The sequence below is a fragment of the Artemia sp. Qi Xiang Cuo genome, chromosome 1 (assembly GCF_049724085.1).
Source record: "Artemia sp. Qi Xiang Cuo chromosome 1, ASM4972408v1, whole genome shotgun sequence".
NCBI lineage: Eukaryota > Metazoa > Arthropoda > Branchiopoda > Anostraca > Artemiidae > Artemia > Artemia sp. Qi Xiang Cuo.
The window spans coordinates 58,091,878-58,108,635 of NC_142794.1; the positions used below are offsets into that span (position 1 = coordinate 58,091,878).

Genomic DNA, 16,758 nt, shown 5'->3' on the forward strand with positions numbered 1-16,758 from the left:
TAAGGAGCACAGCATCACGGTTGCAAAAACAGCGGCAGCCTAGCAAAGAGAATAACAATGGCCCATTGTAACGAAACTATAAAAACACAATTGAAGGGTAATTATTATTTGTTTTTACTTAATAATAAAAGTTTATCATGAAAGGATTCTTCCAAGGCATAAGGGGAGCACTGGAACATAATAGAGAGCAGTTTAAAGGCTACTTTAAAAGCTAATGCTTATATCTACGTCCATTATATAAATTTGTCTCGATGAAGCCATCGTAAAGTGTTCTGTGATGCCAAAAATAACACTTTTTGGTGCCATTTCAGGAACAGAAGGACTGGGATGCATAACGAGTATACCATTAAAATCATTCTGGTCTAGAAACCATCATAGGAGGTTTCATACCCCTCCCCTGAATAGCCCCACTCCGAGTCCTTATAATAAGTAATACCTAAACACGCAATTTCTTCGCATAAAAAACGACTGAGGATCTCCGTGGTGAGGTATATGTAATATTTCCGTTCCTAGCTTCTTATTGAGAAATCTACAAGCGGGCCTTACACTGACAGAAAGGGCGAAGGACCTAATGTTGAGAGGTGCCAGATAACACGCAAAATGACTGACGTTTGAGGTCAATTGTTGATAAAAGTTTGAGATTTAACGCTTGAAACTAACAGGCTGCAAAATACCAACCTTTCTACTAACAGAGCTGGTGGCTTGGAGAGAAGTCTGTGGCGTAAGAAGAGCCCTATTCCTATTTTTATCCTCCAATTATATATATTGAGTCCATTTATGATTCCTGACCAAACAAGACAAAATTAGTCTTCCTTTCTGCGAAAAATTAAGTCGAAGATAGGGAGCAGGGGCATTGCAGGGACTAAAGCCAACTTTGGTATTCTGAGCATACAGAATGAAATCACTTGTACGATTTAATTAATACTATGTGGAAAATCCCTGCCTTTCTTCTAAAATTTGGTCAGGGATTGGCTACACTGAACAAAATCGTATTTTTACGGAATCTAAATATTAATTATAAAATTAATTTTCATCTCAGTTTCTCACGGAACATTCCAATAAATTTTCAAATCAATCAGCCAAACTTTTTTCTACTGACTCATCCCTTTTAGTCATGTTACTGGTTGAGTCAAGTCCCGTAGTCATGCCATCATTTTCGCAAGGTGTTCTGTATCCACATATGCCTGATTATAGATATCAAAGTCGGGTAGCGAAAAGCTACTTACCCGCAGGAATAGTTCCCTGGCCATCGATGCTGCCCACCAGCGTGGATGATCCAGTCATTTTAGGGGCTTCGCCTTGGAATTTGAAATAGTTACCTATAGACTCGTAACTTTATCATGACACCCTAAAACTTGTCTCCAACCCTAAATATAGTAGGCTGTCCGCGACTACAAATTCCAAAGGTCAAAGATTAAAAAAAAACTTGTTTTTTGCACGTTTTTGGAAAATATCTCGTTTCATGCTAATTGTATTTATTATAAATATTGCAGAGAAATATTGTGGAGCATGCTCTAAAATTTTTATTTGAATTTTTTTTTCTGTCTTCAAAGGGTTTTTCTATAGAGGGCAGTGAGCGCGCGGTGTTTATCTATACAGAAGAGATTATCCCGTAATCCCGATCAAAAATATGCCAAAAAAAGTTTGGAAATTGTTTATAAACATATAATTATAAATAATTTTTTATTAATTATTACGTTATATTTAACAATTTTTGCTAAATGTTTTCTAAATGATATTCTCATTTATACACACAATATTTTAAGTAAAAAATAACCCCAACTTTTTTGTAAGAACCTCCCTATATATCATAGTTGAGAACGAATAGCCCATATTAGCAAAAAAACGTGTTTTAATACAAAAAAAAAAAAAAAAAAACTGACCAGGTAGAAATAATTGCCATTTGTAGCTGACCCCGGGAATGGTAATTATTATTTTTATTAGTCTTAACTGTAAAATGTAAACTGAAAAAAAAACATAAAAAATTATTTTGGATCAAAATAAAAAGTAAGCCATTGAGTCACAATGGCCAAAAACCTTCTACAGGAGATTTACAGTGTTCTAGCTTGAACAAGAAGGAGATCACTTTTTTGCATGGGTAAAAATTATGTGTACTCTTTTTTTATACTGCTAGCTTGGCACTGAAAAATCATTGAGAGTGGTGAAATTCCCATACTACTATGAACCAGACCTTTAACTTTCTAGTCGTAAAATTAACAACTAGCATTACATTTTTAATACTTACACGGCATACTACGGCGAGTGGTAGACTATATAAGAGCAAGGATTACTGGAGGGGGGCTAATTGGCAACCTTAATTGGGTTGGATGCCTCGTATGGAAATTTTTCCAAAAACCCTATTTTATAACTTTGAAGCCATGTCGCTGATGAATCAGAAGAGCTATCACTTTCAAAATTCAATAAACCTCATTTTCTTTCAATTTAATATCGAATGATACAAATTATTTTAGTCCAGCAAAAAGCTTAGTTCGTATGAAAGAGGGCTAAGGTATGATGTCTGATTCATTTCATGCATTTGAACCTTTTTTCTTACCAGGACATTGTTCTGCGCGCTGAGGTCCCTGACCTAGGGTACATGCACTGCAAATTTTTCTTGCAAGCTTTGAGGTCTCCTTGTACAACGGTCTGCCCTATAAGTTTCAAGCCAATCGGATTTTTTTTCAATCAGCAAAGATATTTTAAGTCGTTAAAAAAAAAAAAAAAAAAAAACACTCGAGGCAAATGGTTCTTTTCTTTGTCAACGCGGTAGCGCTGATTCTGATAATTTAATCCCAAGCTGATAAGAAGTATTTTGCATTTTCAATATTGCCAAGATTTATGAAGCAAAGAAATTTTTTTTTAAAAACAAAACATTCACAAAGAAATAGAAGACTGTAAAAAAAAAAAATCCCGCAAATATAAAAATGAGAACAACAGATATCAATATCGCATGTCACACAACAAGACATTTCCAACTCGTTTTAAACACTTTCAGTTACTTCCCAATTCTACACTTCTAAACTAATAAAAATTCGGAATTACCTAGTCATCCGGGCTTGAAAGGAAAGTACTTTACAATGGCCACTATTTTGCCAAGCTGGCTGACTGGCAATTGTTAACCTCCAACCCCTGTCTGTAATAGCTTTGGCCATAAAGAAATCTTCGGCTAAATAGCAGCCAAATACTACCAATCCACCGGCTTCGTCAATGACTTTTTTTCTCATTAAACTACTCATACCAGTCGGACAATTTATTCGCATGAGATCAGCAGATAGGTACACACGAGCATGAACAGTGCCAAAATATATCTAAAAAATAACAATTATTAAAAAAGGCCACAAAGCCATTACTGCATACAGTCGCAAGCTCAAGGTCAGCACCAAAAGATTTTCCAGAATGATGAGGAGGCCTGAAACACCAGAAATTATATTAAGTCTCTTTGAAAATTTTTTCAGATGGTATTTGGACTGATTTTAGGGAGATTCGGATCATATAAACTAGAAGCGCTTCTGAAAATTCGATAAATGTAAATTTTCTGAAGGTAATGAAGTGATAATTTTGTTGCAAGATATTTCCAGTTTACAAAAAATAAACACAAAGAATTGAAGAATTCGAATGTTCAATAATAAAGGATCAAGTAATTTCTTAAAAATGTTAAAGGACAAAGAGGATCTTTCGAGTTTTCAATTTCAATGGATCTCCCCTAAAAATAAACATACACAAAGAGCGTAACTAAGTCATACCTTTTTCTGTAACTAAGTCATGGATGTGAAATTTTCTTTCTTGTACATTGATTGACCTTGGTGGAAAGTGGAGTACATAAGCGTATTGTAGAATATATAAAGTATATAGACATAAACTCTGGGGAAGAAAGTCCAGGCTTTGACATAGGCTTTGTCTTAAGGAGTGCAGCAAAAGCTATGGGAGAGCAAAGAATCAAATGGGGAAGTAAAACTCTCTTAGTGTTGAATTTTGCTAAGATGATGATGGGTGATAATAACACTGATCAAGTGGACAGTTTCGCCTACCTAGGTGGTAATATTAATAAAGATAGTGGATGCAGTGAAGATGTTGAAGCAGAATAGCAAAGACACAGGATATTTTTTCACAGTTGGAAAAGTTTGGAAGGATAAGAAGACAAGGGTAAAATTCTACTTTAGCTACTTCTGACTATCTTGGAAAGGGGTAAGGTTAGAAAAATGAATTTTTCAGGGATGGATCTACAGGCTAAAGTATGTCCCGGAAAGGTATTTTGAATTACTACCTTCATTCCTTCTCCCTCTAGAGGGTCCTGACCTTTGATGACCTTTAAAACATGTGTTTTATAAAAGTGAAACCTTGCAAAATAGATCTTTTGCTTAAAATGAAGTACAACAAAATTGTTTTCAGCTTCACAACTTTGCTCAATCCCAATTTATAAAATTTTAAAGATATGCAAATACATTTCCTAAATTTCGGAAAAAAAAACAGCGATGGCTTAAAATTCTACTCAAATTACAGGAATTGTAATTTGCAGAACTAAAGCCAAAGAAAAAGAAACAGTCAACTGAAAATTAAGGTAAAATGTTGTTTTAACAAAATTCCAATAGGCATAGACCTGTCATGTAGGCAAATTTCAGGACCATCTAGAGCGAAAAGGAGTGGAGGTAGGTACTTCAAAATACCTTCTCGGGACATACTTTAGCCTGTAGACCCATCCCTGAAATTTTCCTTTTCCTAACCAAACCCCTTTCCAAGATAGCCAAAAGTAGCTAAAGTAGAATTTTACCGAAGACAAGTTTGCGAACCAAGATTAGAATACTGGAAGCTACAGGGATGATAGTGATCATATAAGGTTCTGTTGCGCAGACACTCCGAAAGGCAGAAGAGGACTTGTTGGATTTTTTTTTCTCAGAGAAATTGCCTAGAGATTGTTTGGGTACCGTCTGACTGAGCTTATTATAAATTGTAAGCTGAACAGAAAATGTGGTTCTATCATCTTTCTAGGGCTATAATGAGAGAATGGTCGAGACGGCTAGGAAATCTTTAGTAGATGAAGAAGGGCAGATTGCCAAAGATCGCCCTTGTCCGATTTAAAGAATATTGGACCCTCTTGGGAAGGGGTAAAAAGGGAGGCTCTGATTAGATTAGGATGGAGCAGGAGCGTGCTTAGGTGTGTTGGCCTCAGCCGGCTTGGCGGTGCAGTGAGTACTTAGCAGTAGTAACTTCAACTTAAAAGGATTAAGTTGAAACAAGATCGTATGGCAAAATGCATGGAAAATATATGAACTGGGTAATACATTTTTAATGTTGGGCGGGGGGGGTTAAAGTAAATTGAAGTTCTCTTAGGAGTGATATAACTAAGTATTTTAGGATGCTTTAAAGTTGTTTAACAGAATTTTATAGTGCTTCTTTCTAAGTAGGTCTAACTCTAATCTAATACCATGAAAGTTATGTTATTAGTTAATAACACTTAATGTTATTAACTACTATTAACTTAGTGTTAACACAAGTTAAACACTGTAAATTAAATAAATTGCTGTATTTCTTACGTGTCTGATAACAGACGGATCTTATAGCCATAGCAAAACTTAAAGTTAATACATTATTTTAACAATGCCTCAAGTTGATTTTTTCTTTTTTGTTCTACTGACTATAATATTTTTTTCTACATCTTAAAAATCCTGTAAGGTGTGTCCTTTTAGGATACACCTGGCGAGAACCAAACAAAAGGTTCAAGGCATCAACACCCAATTTCGCCCAAATGAAAGGAAACTCAAATTCTATAATTCCAATGTACCCTGTTAAGTTTCATCTCATGTAGGTAGTTTTTTTTTGCTAAAGGAACAGAAAGAAAATCCGGTAATTATTCAAAGTTAAAACAAATTATGAGCGAATAATGGAAAGCGAAAATGGACAGAAATTAAAATAAACAATCAGATCGAACATAAACCTAACCGATACTCCTATACATGGACAAATGAATCCTGAAATGAACAGACATTAAAATGCATAATCCAGTCAAACATAAAACGAACAGGAATTGCTACAACCAGGAGTAGTGACTATTACTACCAAACCTTCTTCAGGTCATAGCCTCATTTGTACTTTACTATATTTTGAACAATTAATCTGCTTTGAAGAGTTCTTTCCTCCTACCTTGATCACTATCGTGTTTTTTGTGCCGTTGTACTGACAAATAAAACGATCCAGTTCAACACACATATGGTTTTTCAATAAGCCAGCAGTACCACTCAAGCCGTTTTGAGGGTTTGAGCGGGGGGTAGCCCCACTCTTACTAGTGGTGACTCTTATTGTAAACCTTGGTTATCATTGTAATACCATTTTTTTTTTTTTTTTTATATATATATATAATGTTTAGACAAATAAAAAACACACTGCTCTAAATACTAATCAGTTTTAGCGAAGTGGAAATGACGCTTTGGCCTTTAGAAGGTTTAAGGGACAGTTGCCAAACTCATAGTTTTTGAAATTTCTGCTTGCTATAACTTTGGCTAAGATATTCATTTTAATTTCTATACTTTTTGGATTCACCTATTCATCCCTAAAAGTACTTTTCATCATTGTGTTTCGAAATAATTAATTCTTTTAACTTCAGTTTGTTTTAGATTTTATTCATAGCAAATTCTAATGGTTTTAAGTCATAATTATTATATAACTTTATTTCCCCTCGTTTTGGGTTTTAATATGGCTAGTCACTTTTCTTTAAGAGCCTTTTATTTGAGAAAATAATATTTTTTATTAGTATAAATAAAAGTGCAGAGATTTACCTTCTCTAGAGTCGCTGCAAACCATTCCCTATCACAAACAAAAGGCATGTTTTTAGATTTTAGATTTCCTGACAAAGAATTTTTTGTTTAAACATTCGGCACTTATCAGGTTAGTCCCTCCTCCCCGAATAGGGGCGATCTTGATTATTTAGTATATATCCTAAAAAGTATACGGCTGGAAAGAAAACTTTCAAAATTCCATGAAAGATTTAACAAAAGCCCTTTGGGAAACTAAGGGAAGCCAACAGTATTTTTCTATTTTCCTCTTCACTATTCCCAAGGCCGTATCCAGGGAATGGGGGTCCTGAGTTTTCAAACACCTTTGGTCCTCAGTTTTATAGATTATGAGCAAGCATTCGATTCTGTTGATAGAAGAGCTTTAGTAAAGGTTTTATCCTTGTATGGTATACCAGACAAATATATTATAGTGATTAGTGGTATGTACGAGAATAACACTGCTGGGGTTAAGGTAGGAAATGAGGTTAGCAGCTGGTTCGTATTAAATCAGGAGTTAAGCAGGGTTGGGTTCTATCCCACTGTATATGGATTATTTTGATGGACTTTGTCTTACGGAGCACAGGAAAGGCAGTGGGAGACCACGGAATCAAATGGGGAGGAAAAAGGCTCCTGGACTTAGATTATGCTGATGATTTAAGCATCCTAGATGAAAGTGTGAGCAAAATGAATGAACTTTTAGAGGTTTTGCGAGTTAAAAGTGCTAGAATAGGTTTGAGAATTAATGTAAAGAAGACTAAGTCACTAAGGCTTAAGTGAGGATGAAAAGGTGAAGTTGGGCAATGAAAAGATTGATCAGATGGGCAGCTTCATTTACCTTGGTAGTATTATTAGTAAAGACGGTTGGGGCAGTGAAGGTGTTAAAAGTAGAATAGCCAAGGCTCAGGGTGTTTTTTTCAAGGTTAAAAAAAGTTTGGAAGAATAGGAAGATAAGTCTGCAAACCAAGATTAGAATATTAGAAACTGCAATGATGGCTGTTGTCAAATATGGCTCTGAAGCATGGGCGCTCCGAAAAGCGGATGAAGATTTGCTAGATATTTTCCAGAGAAATTGCTTAAGGATTGTTCTGGGCACCCGGCTGACTGACTGTATTTCAAACAATATGCTATACGAAAAATGTGGTTCAATACCGCTCTCTAGGGCTATAATGAAAGAGAGGTTGAGGTGGCTAGGGCACGTTGTGCTAAAGAAGGATGACAGATTGCCGAAGATTGTTCTTTTCGGCCAAGTGTCTAGGTCTAAACGGAAAGCAGGTCGTCCTCGTCTGGGGTGGGAGGACATCATAAAGAAAGATTTAAATGAAATGGGAACTTCATGGGCGGGTGTAAAGAGAAAGGCTTTAATAAATTGTGATGGAGGAGGAGCGTGCGTAGCTGTGTTGGCCTCAGGCGGCTTGGTGCTGCGGTGATTTGTTAGTAGTAGTAGTAGTATTAAAAAATTCGTTTTTAATAAAATATAAAAAATATAATAAAAAATTCGTTTATCGTAATTCCAGTGTTCGCACCAAGGAATGCTCACAAAGGTGTGGTTTCGTTCATGATATTGCTCAGCTCTTAAGTGCAGGTGTGACAATAGAACTCCTACAGGACTTCCGTTCAGAAGTTTTTGACCATCCTCTATACAGCTGCAATGTTGTTCTTGTTTGTTTTAGATTTTGTTCATAGCAAATTCTAATGGTTTTAAGTCAGAATTATTATATAACTTTATTTCCGATCGTTTTGGGTTTTAATATGGCTAGTCACTTTTCTTGAAAACCTTTTATTTGAGAATAATATTTTTTATTAGTATAAATATAAGTACATTTACCTTCTCTAGAGTCGCTGCAAACCCTTCCCTATCACAAACAAAAGGCATCTGGTGGACTAAGCCCACATCGTCTTCCATGTGAGCAACCATATCTGATAGTGTATCTTCCTTCACTGCAAAATTTACCAGTCAACTCACTAACAAAGGGTTTTTTTTTTTTTTGTTTTTTTTTGTACTACGAGTAAAACTCTTGGCAACATTAGCCTAAGAGACACCAACACATCAGCGATAATCCTCTTCCTTTTTTTAATTAATCTTGGCCCGTTTTTAATGAAACTTAATATATAACTGTCTTTAACTGTCGAGGTTGTCTGGAGTATAATCTAAGGTTATCTTATCTCCCATTGATCAGAAATGATGAACAATGAAGTAAAAAAAATATTTTCCCAATTAAAAGTGAGAAGCAACATTAAAAAATTATAACGAACTCAAATTATTCCGTATGTATGGGAACTACCCCCCCCCCCCCCGAAAATAGTAGTAAATGTCATAGCAGTGTTGCTTATACATTAAGTTTAATTAAAAACGGGCCAAGATTAATTTTAAAAAAAATTCTGAGGGAAGTAAACAGCGAAGCTAAAACTTAAAACGAACAAAAATTATTCTTCGCAACATTATACCCGTGCCACATCTATCGATAAGGTAAGCTAAATATCACGAATAACAAGACAGTTTTCTTGATTTTAGCGTCACACTTGTATTTAAAAAGCAACAAACTAAAATTGCAAGAAATTAGTTTAAGAGTTTGCACCAACAGTAATTTGTGTCCATCTGTTCTCTACTAATAGTAAGTCTTCTTAACTTTTGTCAGATTCCTCTCCCAGATAGAACAACCGCTGTTTTAAGTTTCCGTCTTTTCTAGTTTTAACAAGTATACCTTAAACCTTGACTCTGATTGGTCAGTCACAACAACAAAAAAAGTTGAACAATGTTCAACTCGAGAATCTACGATCGCCGAACGTAATTGGCGCTGTAGTCGTTCGTAATTTTGATTTTATGGACAAGTGTGACTTTAATGTGGCACGGGCATTAGCCTAAGAGACACCAACACATCAGCGATACTCCTCTTCCTCTTTTTCCTTTTTAAAGCTGAAATAGCCTCCTAGTCTTAACATTTTACAATCCAATTTGAAACATAAGATTTGTTTCCGTGTTTTGTTTTGGTTAAAGAAATGAACCAATTTATAGGGCAAGATAACCGTAAGTATAAATGCAGCACAGAGATTTGTTTAAATCGTGATAGCTTTTTTATGACACCATGGATGTCCAGAATGAAATTTTTTTTAAAGAAAGAAGCAAACAAAATATTATTTATTATTTAAATTGGATAAATACCCTTAAATACATTTCTCCGTAAAAATTGAGACATTTACAATGACTACATACCAGTTTAACAGCACTCTCTTCATAAAACCGTGTTGCTTCAACTAATTTGTTTTGGCCTAGAGTTGACGGTTGGGAGGAAGAGGATTGGCATCAACTTTTGCGTGTCCGGATAAACCCTACTTATCCCTCATTTAGAGACCGTAATCGACCTCTCCCTGTCTAAAAAAACATGCTCAATTTTTAGGTATTGGCGAGCCAATTTTTAGTCTCACAGAAAAACTTGCACATACCCTTAACTCGTATATACAAAAAAATGGTGCTAACGTCTTACTACCGTAGTTGAATCTGTATTGACGTGGGGAAGACCAAACCGCAAAAAAGCGAGGCTACATCTAACCCTCTGTCTCAGCAAAACAGTGATTGAAGCGTCAATTCTACAATGTTCACATTAATAAGTTCAAGCACCGTCCAGCTAAATGGCTCAACTGAGCCACAAGACTTCTGAAATGGACGCATTTTTAATTTTAATCTGGTAGAGTAAAAAGAAGAAAACAGCCACTTTTAGCAGTGCTCCGCATATATTATTTCAGTCAGTGTCAAATAGGTACCAAAAACGAACTCCTATTTTTAAGGAAAGACAGATTTGTTACGCAAATCCACACATTATTTAGAGTGGTTTACTGTTTTACTTTTTATTTGATTAATTCAACATAACAAAAAACATATACCCCCAACAGAGAGCAAAGCTCGTAAAATTGGGTAAAAAACATTTTCTCATCATAACAAAAGAGAGAAAGAAAAAAAACCTGGTTAAAGAAAAAAACAAAAAACATAACAAACATAAAGAAAACAAACGCTGGACAAGTGAGGCACGGCAGGCTATCCCAACATGGGTAACAAATATAAACAAAAAAAATAATAATAAGAATAAAAAAAATTTCTATTCCACCATCACAGGTCAATACATAATTTTAATATTTTCTTCCTTAGAACTGATATTTGCCGAAATGATGCCTCAATTAGAATTCTATCTTTCAGCCTATATTTATTTGAAATAAATGGTATTTGGTATCTAATTGAAAATCTAGATCTTTCACAATTAACAAAGGGAATTCGATATGTTCCAGAACACCTAAGAGCCGAAGGAGGGGGCAGAATCAACAGAGATTTTTCATAAAAATAACTACTAGGATCTTGTATTTTAAAATGCCACATTGATATATTAAGTTCTCTTATATGTTTCAGATCTAATAAATTCAAGAAAAGAAATAATGTTTCATTTTCCGATGCATCTCTAAGTTTTGATGGACGATGTAAAAAATTTCCAAGTATTCTAACTGCTTTATTTTGAAGGATCTGTAGGGGTTTTATATGCGTCCAAAAAGTATTTAAATAAATAATTGTGCAATAATTTAAATAAGGAGCAATCAAAGAATGATAAATTATTTTTAAAATTGAAAATGGAAAAACATGTTACAAACGATACATAGACCCAATATTTTGCGAAAGTTTCACCCTTAAATGATCAATATGAGTTTGAAATGACAAAAGGGGATCAATAAAAACTCCTAAATAACGATATGATTGAACTCTACGTATTTTATGCTCACCAACTTGAAGCTCGACATGAAATTTTTTTAGTAGCACGTTTTGAATGACCAAAAACCATAAATTCAGTCTTCTTAAAATTCGATGCTAAACAATTAGAAGCAAACCATCGATTAACTGAACTAGCAGTGTTCAACAAATTTTTAATTCATGTGTATTATTCCTTCGCTTTAATAGAAAAATCTGTGTAAAGTTCTAATATAATTTCCAGACACGTATGTATCAATAAACTCCGTAGGCGATAAATAATATACATAAAAAATTAAAGTGAACCTAGTACTGAGCGTTGTGGGACACCAATATCATCAAGATCATTTAAACTATACAAATGTCCATCAACATCTACCACGATTCTACGTCCATAAAGGTATGATCTTATTATTTCTAGTCCTTTCCCTCTTATACCGGAATTTTCCATTTTATCAAAAAGAATTTCATGGTTTAAAGTGTCAAATGCTTTTTTAACTTCATAAAAAACAGAAGATACATGATAATTACTATCTAAGCAGTCATTTATTGCTAATACAAGAGCTGCAACTGCTTGTTCCGTCGAATGGCCTGCCCTAAATCCAAACTGATATTTGGTAAAAAAAAAATTTTATCTAGATAATTAGTAATCCTTCCTTTAAAAACTTTGTCCAATGCTTTAGACAATGGTGATAAAATTGCAATAGGACGATAATTATTTGTATCAGATTTATCTCCTTTTTTATGCAATGGTATTACACGTGCAATTTTCCATCTTTTAGGAAATGTACCTGAGAATATACATAAATTTAAAATATGAAGCAATGGTTCAAAAATTACACCTGCAATATTTTTTAGCAAATTAGTTGAAAGTTCATCATATCCCAATGAATTACCATTTTTTAAATTCTTAATGACCATTTGAAATTCTGCAAAAGTAACCGGGGCCATAAATATGCTCGTATCTTCAGTGGGCGGTAGATATTTTTTATGCGACCTTGGGGACGAAAGGTCAACTTCTCCTGAAACAACAGATGATCCAATACTAGCAAAATATTCACTAAACTTCTTAGCAACAGCTTGTGGTCCTCTAAATTCTTTACCAATAATATCAAATAACACTTCAGGATATAACAACTTTTTATTTCTTCCAATTTTATCATTAATCAGACTCCAAGTTTTTCTAGAGGAATCTGAATTTCGAAAAGATTTTTCATAATAAAGTCTTTCACTTACTCTAAGGATCCTTACCAGCATATTCTTATAATTTTTAAAACGCATGATATTTATTTCCGTGGGATATTTTATTTTAATTTTATATAAACGATTTTTCTCATTAATAGATCTCAAAAGTGATTCATTTATCCAAGGTTTTTTTGGTGTAAGTTTCTTTCCTCTCGGGCTCTTATATGGGCAAAAAAGATCAAGCTTTTCATTCATAATATAATAAAATTTATCTAATTATTGGTTCGGATCCTTCTCATCAATCACAGGACTCCAATCAACATCACCAAGCCCTTCTTTTAACCTTAACACATTTTTACGTGAAAAATCTCTACGCTTGGTTTGATTTTTTTTATTATGCGGAAAATTTATAAGAAAATCAGACATAATTATACAGTGGTCAGATGAATCATTAGGAATGATAAATGTATTAACAGCACTATAAGGTGAAAAAATATTATCAATAAGTGAAAATGATGTATCAGCTATTCTAGAGGGCACAAAACATACGGGGTTTAGTCCATAAGATAGTGGGCCCTCCAAAAACTGCAAAGTATTTCTATCTATTCTCTTCTGATCTGCAGATAGGAGTTTCATTAAATCAATATCAAAATCACCCATAACTAAATAAGGAGTATTAAGCCTAGCTAATTTATCCAACATACTTTCAAAATGACTTTTAAATTCCATCTGGCTGGATGACAGAGTACGGTAAATAACTGCAATTAAAAACTTCGATTATTTGGAAAAGAGCATTCAACTACACAAGATTCAAAAATCATTTCAATATTCATTGGCAAAAAATCAATCCTTAAACGTGCTGGTATGCAATTTTTAATCAAAACACCTAGACCCCCTTGTTTTTGTCTTTTCCGACCGATGTGAAAAAATTTGTAATCTTTTACATGTATATTTTCAATTGAAAAATCATCTAAAAAAGTTTCACATAGGCCTAATATATCTGTATCTGAATCCGACAAAAAAGTTTCAATCACATCCTGCGCAGTCCTCCAACCCCGGCAATTCCAAAACGACATCCTACTTGTATTTACATTTTTTCTTACCAGCTCATTCATAAATATATATTGATTTTTTGGGATATCAAAATTACTAGAAGTATCATCATCATCACCAGCTACAATAGTTTGAAAAATTGACTGAAAGGAATGAGAATTCCTCTCAAATTCATTTAACATTGATGATAGAATTTCATGATTGTCTCTATTCATTATCAAATATTAATCCTACGTTAAGAGCAACCACACCATGCCCCAAAAGACCAGCAAACCATAATAAAAAATATCAATTAAAAAAACAAAAAAAAATAATCTCCATTCCATGTCGTTTTCCATCATTAAGACTAATCTGCGAAAATTTTAATTTAACCCATTGGTGGCTATAAACAAAAATAAAAAAGGAAAGGATAAAAAAATAAAAAATAATAATAATAACCCTTGTATAAACTAAACATAAAAAAAAACACTTTAAATTTAAATTTTTTCATTAAAATTAATTGGGCACATTAAATATTACTGAAACACACGAAATTACTACATTTGAAAAACGACAGGGAATATAACAGGCACTCCCCTTCGGGCGAGGGAAAATTTTTTATGAAAATCGTCAATCTCCGGTATGGCATCATTGAATGTGTAATTGGTAATCGAGCCGTCTGGTCTTTTCACTAGCAGATTCGGCTGAAACTCCTTCGATATCCTGGCATCACAACCATGATCTTTTCATAATTTGTCACGTTTCACTAGAAGCAGCCTTAACACTTTACGGATTTCAGTTGGGACATCATCGCTGATGAACAGGTTGCTGTTGTTTCCAGGGATTGTGTTATCCTTAAGTTTGATAGCGTTCTTCAATATGGCAAACTTATCGTGTTTTTTATTCAGTGTCACCTTCAAAAATTTACGGTTGCTATCATAATGAGTAACTGTGAGATTTACTTCGGGTATTTCCAGCCCGTGACGAACTACCTCTTTGAATAGAACTTGAGCTTGGTTATTATCCTTACAAGCTGCGTTCCATATAATGACATTATTTTCTAGCTTTGCAGCTTCCATTCTCACAACCCGAAACATATAATCTTCATTTTTCCTTCGCAATTCCATTATTTCATCCGTGCAAGTTTTTATTTGCATTTTGAGGCTAGAGGTTTCATTCTCAATCTTTCCAATTGTCGATTCAGTATTGTTTATCTTATTCGTTTGTAGCGATTGTTCTTTTTCCAAGTTATCCACCCTTGCGGTAAGAGTTCCTAATTGATTGTTGATATTGTCCAACCTATTTCCATTTTCTTTCACAACATCAAGAATTTGCTTAAAATCCGCAGCTAGTATCAATATTTCTGGTTTTGAGCTAGAACTGAGTCCTAAGGTGTCAAATGAACTGTCCATGCCTTCTTGCTTAGCATTTTTCCTTTTACGTCCCATCTAATCACAAAAATATCAATAATCCTTGACATAATATTGTCACATAAATTCACGCCACACAGAGGTCTTAATTACATCTTACTCTGACGAGAGCATTGAATGATGAATAATAATCTTTATTATGGCCAAACTGGAATACCTCACTTGGATATCTTATGAAATTAACTCAATTTAATTTAACAAAGTCAAAAGTTCAATTAATGCATTGGTCAGAAACTCCAGTCAATTCAATTTATCCAGTGACGTCACACATTCCACTAGGTTACAGATACTGAATAAATGTTTAAATAGTTTATGAGACTTAAAAGCGTTCTCACTATTTCGTAACTACTGAAAGAATCCAGTGTCTAATTAAATCAGAATAAAATCCTTTACTGACAACTAGTTCAAAACTGGGATTAATCCTTTGTTTCTGTTTTCTGTTTCTATACTGTTTTCAAAGTACCTGTATACAAAAAGACAGAAACAGAACTGAAGCAGATAACCTGTGACCTTTTTAAATGTACCTGTTCTGTTCTGTTTTTATAATGTTCTGTTTTGTACCTGTTCTGTTTCTGTGTTTTTTCAACCTGTTCTTCCCCTGCTCCCGATCCCATTGTTCTTTTTTGTTACGTTTTTTAAAAACACACGTTTATTAAAAACTAATTATATATAAAAATCAGCTTTTAAACGAGTCCTTAAACATTTCTCTACGATGGTTAAATGCCCCACTAGCATCAAAGAATCAGCCAATTCTCACTAAGCTACTTATATATATATATATATATATATATATATATATATATATATATATATATATATATATATATATATATAAAAAAAAAAAAAAAAAAAAAAAAAAAAAAAAACGCTGACGCACTTTTCTCATTCAGTAGGATATCAATCTTCACGTGAACACGGTATTTTCTACCACACAGCACCAGAAACTTTATAAACTAATCATTACAGTGCATTATTTCTTATATTTGTTTCTTAGATACTTATTATGAAAAAGCAAACACACTTAAAAATTAATATTATGCTGCAAAGTCTTAATTTTTGAAAAAAAAACCATAGTTGGAAACTGTCATTTCAATTTTATATGTACAGTATTTTTGGACGCGATTGCCAACGAGGCTATTCAGCGGCCAGTTGCCCCCTTTCCCCCTTGTTACGCCACTGAACTTAAAGAGGTCAGATTTTGGGGTGGATTTGCAATTTTCAAATGGCAAGCTATAGGAAGGTGATTCTAATTTTGTAAAAAATCCAAAATCAGCCATTTTTTAGAAAAGCATGCCGTCATCTTCTAATGATGACTGTTCCCAGTAAAACGACAAAGTTATCGCTCTGGGCATCCTACGAGAAAAAAGAAAGTTAAGAAAGTATCAGGTGCAACTTCAGCAAAATGTCTCGAAAGGCTAAGGGAGGCTCTGCCACGATATTTATATACGCTCTTAAAAAAAAGAAACATATAATTGCTATGAACATAGATACACTATCTGCCGTAAGTAGCAAATAACAAACTCAAATCAACTCAAAACAATACATCGAGGCAGGCTGCTTCCCTAAAGAAAGTTTCAGATAGAAAGAAATTGACACAGAGGCCAACGGATTAATGAAA

At 34.0% G+C, this 16,758-nt stretch overlaps 1 protein-coding gene across 6 annotated transcripts in view; it reads right to left on the bottom strand.

Annotated features, from left to right (window-relative positions):
• GlcT (ceramide glucosyltransferase) overlaps positions 1-16,758 on the bottom strand; it is a 109,289-nt gene that overhangs the window by 23,269 nt on the left and 69,262 nt on the right. For all 6 annotated transcript variants that reach the window (XM_089085649.1, XM_089108485.1, XM_089108494.1 and 3 more), the window contains 2 exons: positions 8,593-8,705; positions 3,043-3,308 (listed from right to left, as the gene is read on the bottom strand). In XM_089085649.1, coding sequence (XP_088941775.1) covers positions 3,043-3,308; positions 8,593-8,705 — 379 coding nt within the window. The remainder of the gene's footprint in view (positions 1-3,042; positions 3,309-8,592; positions 8,706-16,758) is intronic.